Here is a 21,121-nt window from a genome sequence, read left to right as displayed (position 1 = left end):
TCTTATGATTGAACTAGAGCTCAGTGTGCTACCAGCGTGCTCTGCAAGGCTGAAGAGCCATTATGAAAGCCCCTAATGGTGGGAAGTGGGAAGAGGGCCGGAGGCATTACAATTAACTGTGTAATGGTTTCTATGAAATTCCTTTACTCGATGTTTACTTTAGACTAGCAGGAAATTAAGAGAACTAAATCTACCCCTACAGCACATCATTCCAAGTAGGTAATTCTGTGTCCATCAAAAAGGTTAGCCCCCAAAGGCATGTTTGTAAGACATTAGAAAATAATTATTTTTCAAAGCAGAGCCTCCTGGGATATCAAAGGTGGTCCAAGCAAAATATATAAATCCCTAAAGCAACTTGTCCTCAAACCTATCCCACTTCTACCAATGGCTTCTTTCTGTCCCTTCTCTTCCCTCTCCCTCTCCCTGTCCTATTCCTTTGAAGCTGATAACTGAAATTTAAGATGGTATCTGATTGGGGTTGACGGTTTGAGTCTTTGCATTTCAAAAGGAGATTTCTAAAAACATTAAGGTGCCCTAAGTCCCTTCTTCAGGCTTCCTACTCAGAAGCCTGGATAATTAGGCACCCAGGGTTCCCTGGTTTCCAGAGCTGTACCCTGTTGGACCTTTGCCAACAAGCCTGGCACTTAGGAGTTATTCTTATAAGTCTAATTCTCTAATATTTTTTACAAAATGTTTCTCTTTGTATAGCAAATAATCAATTTTCTAATACGATTTTATCGTCAAGATAGAAACACTTGCCTATCTGATAAATCACAGATTACTTAGGTATATATATTCTTATAACCAGGTAGATCCTCCATTTTTAAGCTGGGTATATGACTAGTTTTTGTTAAAATGTGCCTTAAAAAGCTATTACTTCAAGAGCAAGTGATTCTTTGGGGGAAAGGCAAAAATAATCCTATGACATAGGACCCAAGTTCATGGTAGCAAGTGTACTCTTTGATTAATCACGCGCTAGCATAGATGACTGCCTCAAACCTTGTAAGTTTGGCAATGACCCTTAATTAAAGAAAGATACAGGAGTTAATATCTAAGTGTTCAGTTTCTCAAGTCTGTGGTATTGGAATTACAGCATATGTTTTTGAAGGAATATAAATCAAAAACTGGTTGATATTCACAAACAGTGTTATTTTCTGAACATAATATATTTTGGCCCCCTAAATAAAAAGTGACTGAAATCACAGCAATATTGTTATGTATGGGTTGTCAACTCTGTGTGAAACTTACGCCAGAAAAACAGCTGAACTGTCTTGATTATTAAAGTATGGTATGCATTCAACTTGAAAAAAAAAAAAAAAGATGTTGTTCCCACTGTCTTCTAGTCTCCATGGTTTCTGAGGAAAAATCCACAGTCATTTGAATCATTTTTTTTTTTCTTTTGAGACAGAGTCTCACTCTGTTGCCCAGGCTCGAGTGAGTGCCGTGACATCAGCCTAGCTCACAGCAACCTCAAACTCCTGGCTCAAGCAATCCTTCTGCCTCAGCCTCCCAAGTAGCTGGGACTACAGGCATGTGCCACCATGCCTGGCTAATTTTTTTTTTTTTTTTTTTTGAGACAGAGTCTCACTTTGTTGTCCAGGCTAGAGTGAGTGCCGTGGCGTCAGCCTAGCTCACAGCAACCTCAAACTCCTGGGCTCAAGCGATCCTCCTGCCTCAGCCTCCCGAGTAGCTGGGACTACAGGCATGCGCCACCATGCCCGGCTAATTTTTTATATATATATCAGTTGGCCAATTAATTTCTTTCTATTTATAGTAGAGACGGGGTCTCGCTCTTGCTCAGGCTGGTTTTGAACTCCTGACCTTGAGCAATCCGCCCGTCTCGGCCTCCCAAGAGCTAGGATTACAGGCGTGAGCCACAGCGCCCGGCCTGGCTAATTTTTTGTATATATATTTTTAGTTGGTTCATTTCTTTCTATTTTTAGTAGAGATGGGATCTTGCTCAAGCTGGTTTTGAACTCCCGACCTCGAGCAATCAGCCCGCCTCGGCCTCCCAGAGTGCTAGGATTACAGGCGTGAGCCACCCCGCCTGGCCTGAATCATTTTTTTTTATTAATCCAGAACATTAAGGGGGTACAAGATTTAGGTTACATATGTTGCCTTTGCACTGCCTGAGTCAGAGCGACAAGTGTGTCTGTCCCCTGGACAGTGCACACCACACCCACTAGGTGAATATACCCGTCCCCTCCTCTGCCCATTTGAATTATTGTTCCCCTATAAGTTATCCATCATTTTTTTCTGGCTGCTTTTAAGATTTTTTAATGTTTGGTTTTCGACAGCTTAATTATGATGCATCTGAGTATGGTTTTCTTCGAGTATATCTTTTTTGGTGATTGCTGAGATTCTTAAATCTGTAAACTTATTGCTTTTACCAAATTTGGGAAGTTTTTAGTCATTATTTCTTCAAACAGTTTTTCTGCACCAGTTTCTTTCTCCTTTCTTTCTGCGTCTCCAATAACACGAACATTAGACCTTTTGATATTGTTCCACAGTTCACTGAGGTTCTGTTGATTATGTTTTCCAATCTTCTATTTCTCTGTTGTTCAGATTAGCTAATTTCTATGACTCTAGATTCCAGTTCACTGACTGATTTCTCCATCATCTATATTCTCTCAGTGAGCCTGTCAGTAAATTCTTTATTTCATACATTGTAATTTCACAGTTCTAAAATTTCCATTTGCTTATTTTTTATTTTGCTTTGATTTCTCTGCTAAGAACTCCTATCCTCCATTCATTTAAAAAGGGTTCAGTTTTACCTCCTGAATAGTGGTTGTAATAGTGGCTTTACAGTCTTTGATACTTCCAACACCTGGGTTACTTGATTGTCTTTTTCCTTGAAAATTAACAAAATTTTCTCGGCTGTTCATATGTTGAGTAATTTTGGATTGTATCCTGGACATTTAAAATATTATGTCTCTGGAGACTGTTTAGTTTTTGTTTTAGCAGACAATCAAACCAATTAGGTTAAGACCACAGGCTTTGCCTTGCTTTCTTGGGATAATGATTCCAGCATTAGGTCAGTTTTCAAAGCCTTTTATAAGCTCTTTGGGTCTGCCCCGTGCATGTGCTACTTGGGGTTTAGTCTGGGACTTGGCAGTGGTTTACATTGTAGTTTATTTTTCAAAGGATGAGCAACTCAGGTGTGAGCCTGAGACTTGTGTCGGTTATACACAGAATTAGGGATTCTTTTCCCTCTTCTTTCTGGGATTTCCTCCTCTTCCTAGTTCATAGGGATGTTCTTGGTTCCTCTAGCCAGAAATATGGGTTTGTCTCAGAGTTTTAGACCCCCACACTGTTTTACAGTTCCATGTGACTAAAGCTGCCTTCAGCTCAGTGAGGTGGCAAGAGAAATGAGAGAGAAAAAATTTCTTTCAGACTGCAAGTATCCCTTTGTACCTTTCCTCTAGCCAGAGAGATGGTTTTCCATAGCGCCGCCACTGTGGCGGTGCAGCTCTGTGACTGGGCCTGGCCGTGGGGTAGGGCCAAGAGAAAAACAGGAAAGAAGAAAAAGAAGAAAGAGCATGCTGGCTGTATTCTTTAGCTTGAGGAGGTATCTTTTTCTGATCCTCTGGTCAAAAATAAGGGCTTTCTTTTGGATTATTTGCTGTCCACATTTGTGCAGTTCTGCATTTTGGTCTGCCCTTGACTTTTTTTTTTTTTTTGAGACAGAGTCTCACTCTGTTGCCAGGGCTAGAGTGCCATGGCGTCAGCCTAGCTCACAGCAACCTCAAATTCCTGGGCTCAAACAATCCTGCCTCAGCCTCCCAAGTAGCTAGGACTACAAGGCATGCACCACCATGCCTGGCTAATTTTTTTCCTATATATTTTTAGTTGTCCAATTAATTTCTTTCTATCTTTTTTTAGTAGAGACAGAGTGTCACTCTTGCTCAGATTGGTCTCGAACTCCTGAGCTCAAACAATCTGCCTGCCTCAGCCTCCCAGAGTGCTAGGATTACAGGCGTGAGCCACCACGCCCCGCAGGCCCTTGACTTTGACCTGGAAACTGAAATTGATAAGTTCTTCGAATTTTGCCTTTCTTCCCCAATCTGCCTGTTATTGTTTACTTTTCAGAGTCTAGTTGATTTTGTATTCTGTTCAGAGTTTTTAGTTGTAATCATTAGGAAAGATTGGCTATAGTGCACTTCATCTTGCTAGCATTGGGCTCAATAGTATTTTCTTTTTTTGAGATCAGGTCTTGCTGTTACCTAGGCTAGAGTGCAATAGAGTCATCACAGTTCACTGCAACCTCAAATTCCTGGGCTAAAGTGATCCTCCTGCCTCAACCTCCTGAGAGGCCGGGACTACAGGCTCACACCACCACACCTGGCTAATTTTTTATTTTTTGTAGAGGCAGGGTCTTGCTATGTTGCCAAGGCTAGTCTCAAATTCCTGGGCTTCAGTGATCCTGCTTCCTCAGCCTCCCAAAGTGCTGAGATTACAGGCTTGAGCCACACCCAGACCTAATAGTATTTTAAAGAAACTTGGAAAGATGATCTTTTCTATTTGTCCACATAATTATTTCTCCTGGGGCTTTCTTTCCTACCTATTGCTCTGAGCTTTCATCTGGGATCTTCCTTTAGCATTCTTATAATGTGAGTCTACTGGCGATAAATTCTCTCAGCTTTTGTTTTTGAGAAAATGTCTTTATTTCACCTTCATTAAAAAAATCAAAGTATAATTTATATACAGTGAAATTAAGAAATCTTAAATGTGCAGTTAAATGAGTTTTGAGAAATGTATGTATCACACAATTTACTCCTCATCAAGATATAGAACATTCCTATTGCCCCAGCAGTTCCTTTGTGCCCCTTGCCAATCAATCTCAACTCCTAGAGGCAACCACTGTTCTGATTTCTTTCATGATACATTAGTTTTGCATGTTTTAAAACTTCCTATAAATGGAATTATACAGTATGTTCTATTTTGGGTCTGGCAGCTTTTTTTTTTTTTGCTGAACATAATGTCTATAAGATTTATCCATGTCATTACATGTATCATTAGTTCTTCACTTTTTATTGTTCAGTGGTATTTCATTTTATGAATATACCACAATTTATTTATCCATTATCCTATTTATAGATCTTTGATTTGTTTCCAGCGTTTGACTATTATGCATATAACACTATGAACATTCCTGTATACATCTTTAATTGAGAAAAAAAAGAAAAATGAAATAGCCAAATTTCCTAATTAGTTGTATCACCAAAATATATGAGAGTTCCATTTGCTCTACATCCTTGCCAACATTTGGCATTCTCAGGTTTTTTCCTTTCATTTTAGCTATCATAAAGTATCCCATTGTGGTTTAACCACTTTGGTACCAGCGTCGACTATAGTCGACAGCCACAGATGAACACGCACAGCAACTTTAGCCAACAGCCGTGATATGACTTTTCTAATTTTTCATTTATCAAAATAAAATTGTGAACATTTAAAAATAACATACCGAAAACATATATGTATATGTTACCTATTCTGATTTACATTACAAGTAAAGCTGCCTGTAAAGGAAAACAAGCTTTCAGTGCTTTAAAGCTTTCCTCATCACACAAGAGCAAAACGGACTCGTCAGCAATGCACAGAACACACCACCGTGCGGACTGTGAGTGCGGCTGTGGGCACGGTTTCGCGGCCGGTGAGCGCCGTACCAAAGTGGTTAATTTGTCTTTCCCTAATGACTAATGATGTTGAGCAACTTTTCATGTGTATAGTGGCCATTTGGATATCTTCTTTTACAAGCTATTCGTTTAAGTCTTTTGCCCATTTTTATTGGGTTGTTTGTCTTTTTGTTGTCGAGTTGTAGAAATTCTTATAATCTGAATATGAGTTCTTTGCCAGATATATGTATTGTGAATATTTTATCTCTCAGCCTGTAGCTTAAGTGCTGTCTTTGGATGAACAGAAGGTTTTAATTTGGACAAAGTTCAATTTATCAATATTTTATACTTAGTGTTTTCTGTACCCTAAGAAATTTTTGTCAACTCCAAGGTCACAAAATAATTCTTGTAAGATTTCTTCTAGAAGCTTTATAGTTTTAGCTTTTGTTCAGCTTTTTTAGGCTACGATTTATCTTGAATTAAGTTTTTTGAATTTATCTTGAATTAAATCTATGGTGTTAGGGGTCAAGATGTTTTTTTTAAATTGAAAAATTCAGGCAAGGTGTGGTGGCTCATACCTGTAATCCTAGCATTTTGGGAGGCTGAGGCGGGAGGATCGCTTGAGCCTAGAAGTTTGAGACCAGTCTGAGCAACATCGTAAGACCTACAAAAAAAAAAAAAAAATTAAAAAAAATTAGCTGGTGTGTGTTTGTTGTCCCAGCTCCTTGCGAGGCTGAGGCAGAAAGATCACTTGGATCTAGAAGTTTGAGGTTACAATGAGCTATAATGATGCCACTGCACTCCAGCTTGGGTGACGGAGTGAGGCCCTGTCGAAAGAAAGAAAGAAAGAAAGAAAGAAAGAAAGAAAGAAAGAAAGAAAGAAAGAAAGAAAGAAAGAAAGAAAGAAAGAAAGAAAGAAAGAAGAAAGAAAGAAAGATACTTTTCCTTTTTGCATTGAATTATCTTGGTACATTAAAAAAAATCGTAGACTATATAAGTGTAAGTCTTTTCCTAGCTTTTCTATTCTGTTTCATCGATCTGTTTGTCTTTCCTTATACCACACTCACTTGATTACTATAACTTTATAAGAAGTCTTGATATGAGATAATGTAAATCCTTTACCTTTGTGCTTTTGTATTAAGAATTTCCCAACTGTTCATTCATGTATGAAAATACAGTTGATTTTCGTATGTTACCCTTGTATCTAGAAAATTTTTAGATGCTTTTTAAAATTTTTAAACAGCTTTATTGGGATATAATTCACATACCATACAATTCACCCATTTAATATGTACAATTTAGTGGGTTTTAGTCTACTCGCAGATATGTACAGCCATCACTGTGGATATCTTGCAAGCTTGCTAAATTCTCTTATAAGTTCTAGTAGTTTTTTATTTTTTTGGTAGCTTTTTGGGGAAATTTTTATGTACATAATCATATTGTTTGTGAATAATACAGTTTTGTTTCTTTAAACAAAAATTTTAAGGCATTTTATTTATTGCACTAGCTAGGACCTTTAGCATATGTTAAATGGAAGTGGTAAGAGCACATTTTATTTATTGTATTTACATATCTCTGTTTTTGAAGGATATTTTCTTGGGTGTAGAATTTTAGGGTGGCTGGCTCTTTTTCCCCCTTTCCACTTCATTCTTTCTTTCCAGGCTGGACTCAAATTCCTGGGCTCAAGTGATCCTCCCGCCTTGGCCTCCAGAGTAGCTGGGACTGGAGGTGCGGCCACTGCACCTGGCTTCTGTCTTCTTATCTCTCAGTGAGCTGATACCCACCATTTGGGTTGTGAGGAAAATGGAGATTGTCCTTCCAGATAATGAAGCACAAGACCTTCATGACTGTGTGTGAGTGCTGGGAGTAGGGGAAAGGTAAAAAGCTGACTAGTGTTACAACCAAGGCCTGTAACAGCATTATCCTCCTCAAACGACACATGCCACACAGTCTCTGCCACATGGTCCCACTTTCCACATCCGGCAGTGCATTCCTGTCCTCCCCACACCTCCCGCGTGAACTTCACACTGACGTCCCCAGCCTCAAATGGGCTTTTCCCTACAGCGCCCCACTGGCCTCTCCCACGCTCACCCTACATGTTCCCAGTGCACTCCTCAGTGATCCTGGGCTGTGACTCCGGGGCCCCGGGCCTCACGATGCCAGGTGGGTTGCAGAGGCCAGGGCCAGGCGGAGAGGGCCCTGCCGTGCACAGCCACCCTCATCCATTCGGTTGTGGCCTCGAGGTCCTGAGGGGGACGGAGTAGGCAGGAGTCGCTTAACAGACCTGAGCTTGAGAGGGGGCCCAGGCTGGCCCTGGGGCGCTCGTGGGGTTCTGTGGGCACTGTGTGGGTGGGTTAGATGCGGGTCAGCAACTCAGCTCTTCTCTGCCAGGTGATCATTGGTAACGATTGGGTGTACACACTTTCCTTCATTCTGTTCACTTACGGGTATGTGTCTAATCATGTTCCCACATAGTTTTGTTCACATAAATGGAATCATAATAATGGTCTGCAGTTTTTCACTTTATAGATACATCTTGGATATGCTTCCTCATCAGTCATATAGATCAAATTCATTATTTTTAAGTTATATAGTATTTTATAGCATAAGTGGACTATAAACCATCAAATCAGTCCCCTAGACTAAGTTATTTCAATTAAATTTTATTACCAAAGACTGACTATTTTAATACAGCTTATATCAATGGGCCAGTATTTCTTGTGTCTTGACTTCAAAGTCAGGGTTTGGCCATTTTTGGCAGAAAAGACTGGGCAGTACTTTTGTCTTTTCCTTGGAGGGGGCTCAACTGTTAAAAGCCATCTGGTGCCTGAGTAATAGCTGCCCTTATGACATCAGCAGGGTCCCTCCGCCATTCCTGCCGTGCCATGGCTGAGGCACACAGACCTGAGGGGACTCGAACCATCTACACCCAATCCATGCGTGACCAATGGTGAGTAGGAAAGAGCTCTCTTTCTTTTTCATGGACACCAAGGACACACTGGGCTTGTCAGAGATGTCCCCATGGATCTCTTGGATGAGGGGCCCTGGCCACTGAAGACTCTGAGGGGCCCTGGAAGCTGGAGATGTGTAGGTTACTGACTGGAGAGGGGGGGGCAGCAGCCTCACTTGCCTTCCCTCTGATGCCGCCTGCAGGAGAAGAAGCAGAAAGAAAGTAAAAATGAACCCCCCAAAAAAGATGAGTCTCAGCCGAAAGACAAGCCTACCTCAGCACCATTAACCCCACAGGCACAGAGAGAGGTAGGAGGAGCCCTGACCCGATGTCACTGATCCTTGTGTCCTAGTGTCTTTGTCATGGTCCTGAGCTAAGAGCAGAAATAAACTCCTTGTTTGTCTTATCCCCCTATTTCCTTCTTAGGATAAAACGTTGGCTCTGTATGAGGCACCGAAAGCGGAGCAGGCTAATAAGAAAGTCATAAAGGTATGACCGCCCAGACAGCACAGGGCTGGGGCTGCAGGGCTGTGTTTGTGGAGTGGAGTGACCAAGATAAGGGAAGCTTGACTTAGTTAGAATTGTGTGTGTGTGTGTGTGTGTGTGAGAGAGAGAGAGAGAGAGAGAGAGAGAGAGAGAGAGAGAGAGAGAGAGAGAGAGTGTTTGACCTTGTGCATGTATGTTTGCTTGTAAATTAAGATTTAAAGTATGAAAGTCGAGGAAAGTGAAAACGGGGAAGAAACAAGAGAGGCCAACTTTTATGGGGTGGGGGAAACTTTGATCACTACGACATGACAGAGGGGGAGAGAAGGCTGTGCATGTGAGCTGGAGTCAGGCCTGAGGGGGCAGGGCCAGCAAAGATGCCACTTCTCCAGCAGGTGGGAGGGGACTGAAAGGCAGTCATGGATCCCAGGTAGGTGGCTGGGTCCAGGTGGAACATGGTAACCCTTTGACCCCCAGATCACAGGGTTCTTCCTCTAGACTGGCCAACCAGGCCCATGGAAAACCAGGTGAGGGAGCTAGGGCAGGTGTACCCCCATTTTGCAGATAGGGACATTGAGACTCAGAGGTCAAGGTGAGGTGTCCATGTCCATTAATCTGCAGGTGGCAGGGGTGGGACACTTCCTCATCCCTTGGGTCCAGCTGTCTTGAATTTCAGAAGGGACAATGTGGATAGGGAATCCTATCCACGCCTTTCCTGGAACACCTAGTGCTGAAGTGGGTGGGGAGTATTTTCTGAATGTCCTTCTTTTTTCTTGAAAGTCCCCAGAAACCCGAAAGAAGGTCTCTGACAAAGATACAGCAGCCATAGCGATCCAGGCGTGGTGGCGGGGCACACTGGTACGCCGGGTGCTGCTGCACGCGGCCCTCAGGGCCTGGAGCATCCAGTGCTGGTGGCGGCTGATACTGTCCAAGCTTCTGAGGAAGAGGCGGCGGGCAGTGCTGGAGTCCTTTTCCCGGGAGGAGTGGGCAGCGGTCACTCTGCAGTCCTGGGCCCGCATGTGGCGCGTCCGCCGGCGCTACTGCCAGGTGCTCAACGCCGTCCGCATCATCCAGGCCTACTGGAGGTGCCACTCCTGTGCGTCCCGGGGTCTCATCAAGGGCCAGTACAGAGTCACAGCCAACCAGCTGCAACTCAAGCTGGAGATCTTGCTGGGCTCTGGGCCTTGCATTGTGACGGAGTGTATTCCCCTCCCAATAAAAGACTGAAATGGTCTTTTCCAGACACTCTCTGTTTGACAAGCTCCAGGAAGTCAGGGCAAATGATGGCAGATACTCGGCATCTCATACACCAGCTCTGAGGAATTGGCAGAAGGATTCTGAGCCCCTTGTCCAGACTGAGCAGAGACCGCTGTTGATTAGCTATGTCTGCCATAGGTAGGGAAGTCAGGGGCACAGATCTGCTATTGGCCATCTCCAAGGAGCATCCTTCGTGTTTGGCCTATGTAAATGGCGTGCTCTCCCCAAGACTGTGTATAGTGGAAGCCTTTGGGAGGGTGGCCAAGACAATGGCAGCACATTCTCCAAGAATTCACCCTTCTGGGTCTAGTTGCTCAGAGCTTGTTTTCCCAAGCCCTGAACTGACAGGAGCCTGCTCACCCCAAGCCCTGTGAATCCTGTTTCCCTGCCCAGCTGGGGACTGTATCCTCACACTCACCTTCTAAGGCAGAATCTTGAGCTCCTAACTGGGAGCCGTTAGAGAGCACAACCCAAGTTCTCACTCTCACCCCAAACACCATCCATCTCTTCCCTTGAGCCCCTGTGTGGACGGCTCCTTAGGCAAGAGGGTGGGGAGGATCCACTGCCAGCCCAGGCCCAGCAAGGGCCAGGCTATCACGGACCCAGGAGGAGGAGGCATTAGTCTTGTCTCCCTCACCCTCTCCCCAGGCCCAGCCTCTGCAGGGGCTCCTCCAGGCAGAGCTGGCTCCTCTGAACATCCCTTCCTGTAAAATGCTGCCACCTGGGGTTGGGACTGGGGCCCAGGTGATGATCAAAGGCCAGTTTAGAGGTCAAGGTCTGAACCTCTGCTTGTGTGGACACTGCTGTCCTGTGGTTCCCACAGAAAGGGAGGAGTCTGGGGTCTGGGCCACTGTTTCCGAGGCTGCAGGCTCAGAGCCCTGTGTCCAGCCATGCTTCACTGACTCCACCCTGGTCAGCTGGTCCCTTGGCTCACAGAGGTTTGGCGATGCTGCCCAGACGTCTCGCGCTCTGGCTGTCTGTCTTGCTCTTGGGGCGGGCTCTGTATTTCCTGCTCTGTCCTGCCACGTTCGCCCTTCCGTCTCACTCAGGGTCTGGGTCTCCCCCACCCGCTCAGAAGGATTTCTGTCTTTCTCCCTGCCTCCCTTTGTCTCGGGTTCAGTGTCTCAGGGCAAGGAGCTCTGTCCTACGTCAGATCTCTGGCTCTGCTTCCCGCTGCTGTGTGGCCTCTCAGAACCTGGTTTCCTGAGCTGGGAGCTTGGGCTAATGATGAGGGCGAATGTCAAGTACCATAAAAATTCAGCATCTTCAAAACGTCAAGTTGTGCACCTTAAATATATATAACTTTAATTTGTAAATTATACCTCAAGAAACCTAAAAAAACAACAACAAAAAAAGAAAAATCAACATCAGCTACAAAACAAGGAAAGGGGTCACATCCACAAACCTTAAATGCTGGTGGCCAAGGAAAACGCAGCACATTCCAAGGCCAGCCGGGAAGGCCCAGCAGGGCCGGAGGTGTGCCCACTGCTGCCAAGGTCACCTGCGCCAGGCGCCTCAGCGGACAGGGCTGGGAATACATGGTGTGCATATGCACAAGCGATACGCATATCTAAGTTTAATTCTGTATCTAGATTGAAATCTGTGAGTTCACATGGATACCTCCAAGCCCAACCCTGAATCAGAGTTCTTTCTAGTTTGCTCCTTTCCATATTTCTAACTCCCATATCTAAGGTGCAACCCCTATCTCCCATTATTATCCTCAGTTTCTCACTTGATCTTTCCCGTGTGCAACTACCTTCCCATGCGCTGCTGGCCTCTCCCACGCGCAGACGCTGCCCCGCTGTGCTTGAGCTCTGACACGCCACACGCAGGGCAGGACTGTCCCGCACGGGTCTGCTGCTCCAGCAAACGCCCCTTACCCAGCTTGGCCTGGTGCGGAACGCCAGGCTGCTGCCTGCGTGCACAACCTCCTCACTGTGCGCGAGTTCCGAGTTCCTCTGCTGCCACGGATGCCTTCTCATCCCACTGGCTGTGACGCCACTACCAGTATGCCTTGTGCCCGTGCGGCCTGCCTCGCGCTGCCGGGTCCCTGCCGGGTCCCTCGTGCCAGCGCTGCCGCCCTGGGTCCTGGCCTGGCTCTGGGCCGCGGCTCTTCCCCGGCCGCGCCTGCGCTGCGCCGCCCAGCCCGGCGCCTTTCGGGCTGAGTGACTCAGGGAGGAAAGGGAAATGAAGGCGAGGACAAGAGAAAATTGAGTTTCGAATTGAAAAATAGAAACGAGCCATTTGCAGAAGGAAATTCTCAGCCACTGGCTAAAATTTGCTTCAACGTTTTCACCCCAAATCTCAAGGAAACACAACCACAGCGAAAACCCAGAAATTGTCCATGAAAACAAGGATCAAAATGTTCAAGCACAGGCTCATGCTTAGACCTCCCTCTCCCACTGCAAATCCACAGGAATAACAGAAAATAAATACATTAATTAAAAAATCTCTAGTAGCATCTAAAATATAGGAACGGGGCCGTTGTTGGAGTGAAATTATGTGGAATCCCTGACAGAGGCATATGTGGAAAGGCTGAGAGACAATAAATCGAAGCTCCAAAAGGCCTCAGGCAGGTGCGAGAGTGGCCATGCAGTCCCTCCACCTTGCCGGCGGCTGGCCCAGGGGAGGAGGGACGGGCGGGACACGCACAGGGGCAGCCGGCCTCCCTGGCAGAGCCCGGTGCGTGGCCAGGGAGGGCCTGTGGCCAGGGGTCTGTGACTGGCCTGGGGAGGCGTGGCAGGGCCTGGTGCCAGGGGACAGCAAGGGCCCCGCCCAGAAGGCCACGCACGACATGCCAGCCCTGACAGCCCACCCCACAGAGGAGGAAGACCCAGAAGTTCGGTGTGGGCTGGACGCTGCTCCTGAGAGTGCAGCGAGTGGAGGGAAGGGAGGCTCAGAGCACTGATGAGAGGGTTCTCAGCACTGAGGAGAGTTTTTAAGAGATTCATTAGAAAGAACCCAGTTTAAGGCAGTCGACCAGTTGCACCGAGATGATTGAAAACAGGTGGAACCCAGAACGTGTGGCACAGTCTCAACTACTACAGATAAAATACAGAAACCTTTTAAGACCAATTCTTTTTTTTTTTTTTTTTTTTTGAGACAGAGTCTCACTGTGTTGCCCAGGCTAGAGTGAGTGCCATGGTGTCAGCCTAGCTCACAGCAACCTCAAACTCCTGGACTCAAGCAATCCTTCTGCCTCAGCCTCCCGAGTAGCTGGGACTACAGGCATGCGCCACCATGCCCGGCTAATTTTTTCTATATATATATTAGTTGGCCAATTAATTTCTTCCTATTTATAGTAGAGATGAGTCTCGCTCTTGCTCAGGCTGGTTTCAAACTCCTGACCTTGAGCTATCCGCCCGCCTCAGCCTCCCAGAGTGCTAGGATTATAGGTGAGAGTCACCATGCCTGGCCCTCAGGCTGGTCTTGAACTCTGGAGCTCAAACGATCTGCCCGCCTCAGCCACCCAGAGGACTAGGATTACAGGCATGAGTCACCACGCCTGGCCCCAAGACCAACTCTTTATTGACCAAGGAGTAAGTTCGGTTGACTTCAGCTTTCTCAGCAGCAACATGGGGTGCAAAGAGAGGGGAGCCACACCCCCACTGTCTGAAGAAATATCTTTTTAAGCACAGAATTATAAACTCACTGCAAATGTTATCCAGGTGTTATTCCATACCTCCCCTGCAGTCCATGGAGTAGGGATGTGGCACTCTTCGGTTGGCTACAGGGAAACAAAATACAAAGATGAGTACTCAGATAAGCACCAGCAAGCTTCGGAGGAAGGCAGAAATCTGACAGCCAAGGGAAAGACTTAAGAAGGAAAATTTAAAGAGTAAAATTACTATCCTCATTGGATGGAAGAAGACATCTTAGGTACAAAGGAACAAACTACTACTAAAAAGCCACTTATGGACCTTAGAGAGGGATCGCAATTGTCAAAATTAAAACCCAAAAGTTGGGACAAATAGCAGAAGGGACATATAAATGCAGATTAGCAAGTGGAAACTTTGACATGAAGAATCCTGGATTGCAGCACAGAAGGTGGAAAAATGAAAAGGTTAGAGAAGTGAAAGAATGGGGCATTGGTCCAGAAGTGTCAGTAATGGCTGAATGTGCATTCCTGAGAGAGGAACTACAGAGATGGAGGCAGAAATGTCCAAAGCCTTGATGATGTAAGATACTGGGCTATAAGGACAATGGACACCTTCCAGCTTCTGTTTACTGCTTGTTTGCTAACCGCAAGGCATTATGAGTACATTATGGGATGCAGAGGAAAAAGACAAAGAACGCGGAAACCAGAGTCTCTCAGCTAGGACCCGGAACAGGTTGGAGCCTACCAGGGGCAGGATGAAGTAAGAATCACTGTGGGGCGGATGCATGACCAGTGTGTAAACAACTTAGCTATAAAAGGGTCACTAGCACACAAAGGGGGGTCACTGCCCAAAGAAGAGGCCACTGCGCTGGCACTCTGGGGGCTCGGACCCTAGCTCGAGCTAGACAATAAAACTCCTTTTGATAATTACAGTCTCGGTGACTCTGTCTCTCTGTCCTGTGGACCTGCGAATCTCGAATATAACAATGAGTTTCCCAGAGTTTAAAGAGATTCACTTCCTTTAAAAGGTGAAGGAAAACAGATGGAGCTCCACACAGGTTGCAGCACAGTGTCATAACTAACTGATGAATATAAAGTTCTTACATATTTAGAGAGGAAAAGAAATCAACAAATTACCTCCGAGGGAACGTTTCAGATAGACACCAGGTTTCTCAGCAGCAGCACTGGGTGCAAGAAGAAAGTGGGAAGCAATATTGCTGATGCTCTGAAGGAAAATCAACTTGAGCATTGAACGATATACTACCCCAAACATCACCCCGCATAAGGGCAAAGTGAAGGGCACTTTTGTTAACTCAAAGACATTTTTATTAATTCAAAGTTAAGTCTACACCAAAAGTCTCTGAAAGTATTTCTGGGAAATTAACTCCATGACAAAGAAAAATGAATCCAAGAGAATGACACAAGAAGTAGTGATGAATACAGATGCCACCAAAATGTATTGTCTTATTCAACAATATTTTTCTATTAAAAATATGTATAGGCCAGGCGCGGTGGCTCACGTCTGTAATCCTAGCAGTCTGGGAGGCTGAGAGACAGGCGGATTGCTTGAGGTCAGGAGTTCGAAACCAGCCTGAGCAAGAGTGAGACCCCGTCTTTACTATAAATAGAAATAAATTAATTGGCCAACTAATATATATAGAAAAAATCAGCCTGGCATGGTGGTGCATACCTGTAGTCTCAGCTACTCGGGAGGCTGAGGCAGTAGGATCGCTTGAGCCCAGGAGTTTGAGGTTGCTGTGAGCTAGGCTGACGCCACGGCACTCACTCTAGCCTGGGCAACAAAGCAAGACTCTGTCTCAAAAAAAAAATGTATATATCTATAAAAAATATGTATAGTATCTCAAATGATACCAACATAGGAGGTTGCTAGAGGCAGTAGCTGGAGAAATGCAAATTGAGCTAATATTCTTGCCTGATTTGGGGCACAAGTGACACTGATTTGCTCCAGATGCTCCACAGCGCAAAATAAAATATGTGTTAAAATTTAAGTGTAAGTACTAGGAGAAAAGGAATAAGGTATAGAATTTCCATGTAACTTAGAAATTATGTTCAACTAAAACAGAAACCTAAGATACAGTGGGTCAAATTAGAGTTTGTTTTTATGTCACATAGAAGTCTGAGCAGGGACGGGCCAGGCCTGCTGTGGCAGCTCCACAGTGTCATCACAGGACTAAGCACCTACTGTTCCCTCACCTCCTCCTCCCACCATGTTAGGGAGGTGACTTGTGTCCTCCTGCTGTCAAAGTAGTTACCGGAGTGCTGGCCATCATGTCTACATTTCAGGGAAGAGGCTTAAGGTGAAATGGTAAAAAGGCCCATTTGAGCCCAGGCAGCCTCTATCAAGAACTTTCCCAGGAGGCCCACCCAGTGACTCCTGCTGACATCTCATTGGCTGGCGAGTATCACATGACCACACCAGCTGCAAGGTAACCTTAGCAATGCTATTCATTTGAGTGAGCATGCTGCCAATACCAATAAAAGCAGTTCTTTTAGTGAGGAAGTGAGGATGTAGATATGGGTAAGCAACTAAGACAATTTCTAAAATAGTAGAAGAAAAAATCATCTATCTCAAAACTCACTGAAAGTTCAATTAAACTGACAAAAGACAGGAAAAGAAAAATGAATCATAAGAAAAAATGATAGATTTAAAGCACAAGGCGAGACTCAATAAGATGGCAATAAGTTCGTATATATTAGGAATCAACAAAAGTGAATTAGTAATATTCATCTATTTAAAAACGAGAGTCTTGTCCTGCATTGGACAGCTCTTGCTTATGGTGGGCGTGGACTCGCCTTCTACAAAGGGCTGCTGTCTCAGCTCCTGAGCGTGGGCTGCAGCTTGCAGCTCCTCCAGGGATTGCTTCAGCTGCGAAGAGCCTGCTTTGCCCAAGGTCAAGCCCTTCCAAATGCAACGCACAATCACTGATCCAAGTGAATGAATAAAGACCTGGACATTGGATCAGACTGGGACAATTCTCCTGGGCCATTTCATCATCAGAGCTTCCCATGGTACTTAACTAAGGACAATAGAGGAATGTTATGAAACAATTAAACACACATTAATTTGAACAAATGGATCAATTCCTTGAAAACCAAAAACTACCCGAATTTGTCCAAGATGAGATAAATTACCTGAATCATCCTATAGTTATTAAAAAAGTTGAATTTGTAGTTTAAAACCTTCCAGATGGTTTTACTGGCAAGTTCTATCAAATATTTTATAGATAAATAACACCAGTTCTACATGATTTCTTCCACAAAATAGAAAAAAAGAGGGGACACTTCCCAATTCGTTTTACCAGGCCAACATTGCCCTGATACTAAGACCAGACAAAGATAATGTAAGAATAGAAACTACAGACCAACATACCTATGAACAAAAGAAATAAAAAGTCAACAATAAAATATTAATGAATCCAATTTAACAGCAAATTTATATATTACATAAAAGTATCTAATATTACAATCATGTATCACTTAATGATGGAGATAAATTCTGAGAATGCATCATTAGGTAATTTCATCATTGTGGAAACATCATAGGGTGTACCTACACAAGCCTAGATGGTACAACCTACTATACACCCAGGCTGCATGGTATAGCCTATTGCTGCTGGGCCACACACCTGTATAGCATGTTACCGTATTGAATACTGTAGGCAATTGTAACACAATAGTAACTTTGTGTGGGGGAAAAACCACATGCTGTATCAACCGAAACATAAAAAAAAATTTGGCAAAATTCAATGTTTGTTCATAATACAAACTCTCAACAATTTAGGACTAGAAGGGAATTTCTTCAATCTGATAAAATTCATCTATAAAAATCCTGCAGCTAATGTCTGCTTAATGGTAAAAGACTGGATGCTTTCTACCAAAATTGGGAATAAGGCAGGGATGTTTTCTCTCATAAGTCCTATTTTCTAGCCAGAAGAAGAAATAAAATCCTAGCCAGGAAATGAAATAAAGACATATAGATTGGAAACGAGGAAATAAAACTACCCCTATTCACAGGCAACATGATTGTCCATGTAGGAAATTCCAAGCACAAAACAAAGCCCCCAAATCCTCTAGAATAAATAAGAGAATTGAGCAAAGTTGCAGGAAACAAGGTTAACACACAAAATTCAATACTACTTCTATATACTAACAACAAACAATTGGAAACTTAAATATAAAAAACAATTCTATTTACAATAGTTCCATAAAATCTAATTCTTAGGTACAGGATCTATATTTGGAAAACTACAAACCACTGGTGAAAAAATTGAGACCTAAATAAATGGAGAAAGATACTGTGTTCATGGATTGGAAAATGCAGTAAAGATGTCACTTATCCCAAAATTCATCTATATATTTAATATAATTCCAATCAAAATCCCAGAGGGATTTTTATACATATAGACAAACTGATTCTAAAATTTATATGAAAACCATAAGAATTAGAATAGCCAAAACACTTTTGAAAAAGAACAATACGGTTAGATAAATCATACTGTCTGATTTTAAGACTTATTACAAAGCTACAGTAATAATTAAGCCTGTGGTATTTGGTGAAGGGATAGACACACAGATCAATGAAACAGACTAGAGAGTCCAGATGTAGATTCATACAAACAAGGCCAATAAATTTTTCTTCTCATTGCACTTTGTTTTAATGGGTCTCAAAATTCTGTGACAGATTTTTGGTCAAGTTGTTTCTATTAAAAAGTACTGATTTAAAATATGAATAACTTAAAATTGCCACATTAAAAAAACTCCAAAATGGTCTGCAAAATGTTCTGCTTTCCTTCTGAAGGTTTTATGATGCATTGTTATCATTAACCAGTCTTTTATTATTAAACTTAAACAGCCTTGAGACAAACAGTTCTGAGACCATTGTTCCACCACCGATTAAGACGGGATGTAGGTATTAGGATAATATTCATTTAGCCTTCTGAGCTTTCTGGGCAGACTTGGTTACCTTGCCAGCTCTAGCAGCCTTCTTGTCCACAGCTTTGATGACAGCCACAGCAACTGTCTCATGTCATGAACAACAAGATGACCTAGAGGAGGATCATCAGAGAATCTCTTAATACACATGGGCTTGCCAGGAACCATGTCGACGATGACGGTATCACTGGAGCTCAAGAATTCAGGGCCATCTTCCAGCTTCTTGCCAGAGCAGTGATCAATCTTTTCCTTCAGCTCAGCAAAAATACAAGTGATGGGAGCTGTGTGACAATTCAGTACAGGGGTGAAGCCAGCACTGGTTTGGCTTGGATGGTTCAGGACAATCACCTGCGTAGTGAAGCCAGCTGCTCCCATTGGTGGATCATGTATGCTGTCACCGGCAACACTGCCATGATGAACGCCTTTGACAGTTACATTCTCGACACTGAAGCTCATGTCCCAGGAAGAGCTTCACTCGAAGCTTCATGGTACATTTCAAGAGGCTTTACTTCAGTTGTAATGTTGATTGGAGCAAAGGAGATCACCATGCCGGGTTTGAGAACACCAGTCTCCACTTGGCCCACAGGGACAGTACCAATACCACCAATTTTGTGACCATTCTGGAGAGGGGACACAAAAGCTGATCAGTTAGATGAGTTGGTGGTAGGATGCAATCCAGAGCTTCAAGCAGCTGGTTCCACTGGCATTGCCATCTTTGCAGGTCACTTTCCATCCCTTGAACCAAGGCTTGTTAGCACTCAGCTCCAGCATATTGTCACCATTCCAACCAGAAATTGGCACAAATGTTACTATGCTAGGTTGTAGCCAATTTCTTAATGTTAATGCTGACTTCCTTAACAATTTTCTCACATCTCTTCTGGCTGTAGGGTGGCTCAGTGGAACCCATTTTGTTAACACCAACAATTAGTTGTTTTACACCCAGTGTGCAAGCCAGAAGGGCATGCTCACAGACTGCCTGTTCGTGGAGATACCACTTCAAATTCACCGACACTGGCAGCAACAATCAGGACAGCACAGTCAGCCTGAGATGAGCCTGTAGTCATGTTTTGATAAAGTTTCTGTGTCCTGGGGCAGCCGTAATAGTCATGAAATATTTGCTGGTCTCAGATTTCCACAGGGAGATGTCAATCTTGACCCTGAGCTTAAAAGTTCTTGGTAAAACCTTATCACTGCTAAGCCATGAAACTGCTGGGCAAGTGGTTGGGCAAGTGAGCATATTCAGCTTTCAAAACTTCATGGAACTGATGATGGTTAAGTCAATAATGCCAAGTGAAGTTTACTATTGACACTGCTGGTTCAATAACATGATAGATGCCAATGTTTTCCCAAAGTACCTGCTGATGAATAATATAATGAATAACCATAGGCATCTTAAGCACCTTACATTTAAGCTTTGTAACTTTGTCCACCTAAGCCTTTTTTGCACTCCATCAGTTTTATCACATCTTGGCAGATTCCATTTCAGACTGTATTGAGTTAGCATCTTCTCAACTTCTTCAACAAATATTCTCACCTACATTCTTACACACGCTATTCCTAGAAGTTAATTCTTCAGTCACTTCAAACTTGGAATGTATCCCTTCAACAAGCTACAGCTGAGCTTTATTGGTACACGTGCCAACTCACTAAGTGCCAAGAAAAACCACATGAAACAATTTGCCTTGTTTTTAAATTGACTATTGATGTTGTTCCCATGTCTTTAACTCTGAGCAGTGATTCTCATTGAAAGGCTAATAGTGTTAAGTTTATTTTCTCTGGATGCATTTCTTCAGCTGCTACAATCAAACAGGATTTAATTAACTCATTACTGGTAAACAGCTTCCCCTGCTTGGCTAGCAAATGAGCCATTTGGAAACTTACTTTGCTTGCAGTCTCATTTTCATTTTAGTTTTTGTACAGAAATTCTGCTGTGATGAGATGTACCATTTAAAATTTCTAACTTCTATAATCTTTGCTTTCTTGTGAGTGAAGAATACTGTGGATTGCTTAGTCTGGTAATGTTAATGTATAATATTGTATTCTTTTACTGTAGCTATAGTGTTAGGTAATGAACACAATGTTTTGCCATGGTCTTAAAAGTACGACATTTAAAGTCCATTTTTCTCTTCTTGTTTTGAAGTGAGGGTTATGCACTGATAATGAAAAACAGGTCACAATATAGCAATATGTGTGGCACTCAAAACAACTTTTTAGCTATAATTGCACCATTGTGATTTTTGTGTGCTGAGCAGCAGTGGGAAGTGA

General features: G+C 43.5%; 1 protein-coding gene and 1 pseudogene across 2 annotated transcripts in view; one reads left to right on the top strand and one right to left on the bottom strand.

The window, feature by feature from the left end:
* Positions 1 to 10,282, top strand: part of IQCF1 (IQ motif containing F1) — a 188,640-nt gene extending 178,358 nt beyond the window's left edge. For both annotated transcript variants that reach the window (XM_012771661.3, XM_076008276.1), the window contains exons 2-5: positions 8,512 to 8,565; positions 8,769 to 8,873; positions 8,992 to 9,054; positions 9,829 to 10,282. In XM_012771661.3, the coding sequence (XP_012627115.1) occupies positions 8,563 to 8,565; positions 8,769 to 8,873; positions 8,992 to 9,054; positions 9,829 to 10,275 (618 nt within the window). In that variant the 5' untranslated portion in view covers positions 8,512 to 8,562 and the 3' untranslated portion in view covers positions 10,276 to 10,282. The remainder of the gene's footprint in view (positions 1 to 8,511; positions 8,566 to 8,768; positions 8,874 to 8,991; positions 9,055 to 9,828) is intronic.
* Positions 10,283 to 18,845: 8,563 nt separating this feature from the next.
* LOC142863460 (elongation factor 1-alpha 1 pseudogene) lies at positions 18,846 to 19,935 on the bottom strand (annotated as a pseudogene).
* Positions 19,936 to 21,121: the final 1,186 nt, after the last annotated feature.

Source organism: Microcebus murinus, chromosome 1 (genome assembly GCF_040939455.1).
Source record: "Microcebus murinus isolate Inina chromosome 1, M.murinus_Inina_mat1.0, whole genome shotgun sequence".
Taxonomy (NCBI): Eukaryota; Metazoa; Chordata; class Mammalia; order Primates; family Cheirogaleidae; genus Microcebus; species Microcebus murinus.
This window is presented reverse-complemented; position numbering and strand designations above follow the sequence as displayed.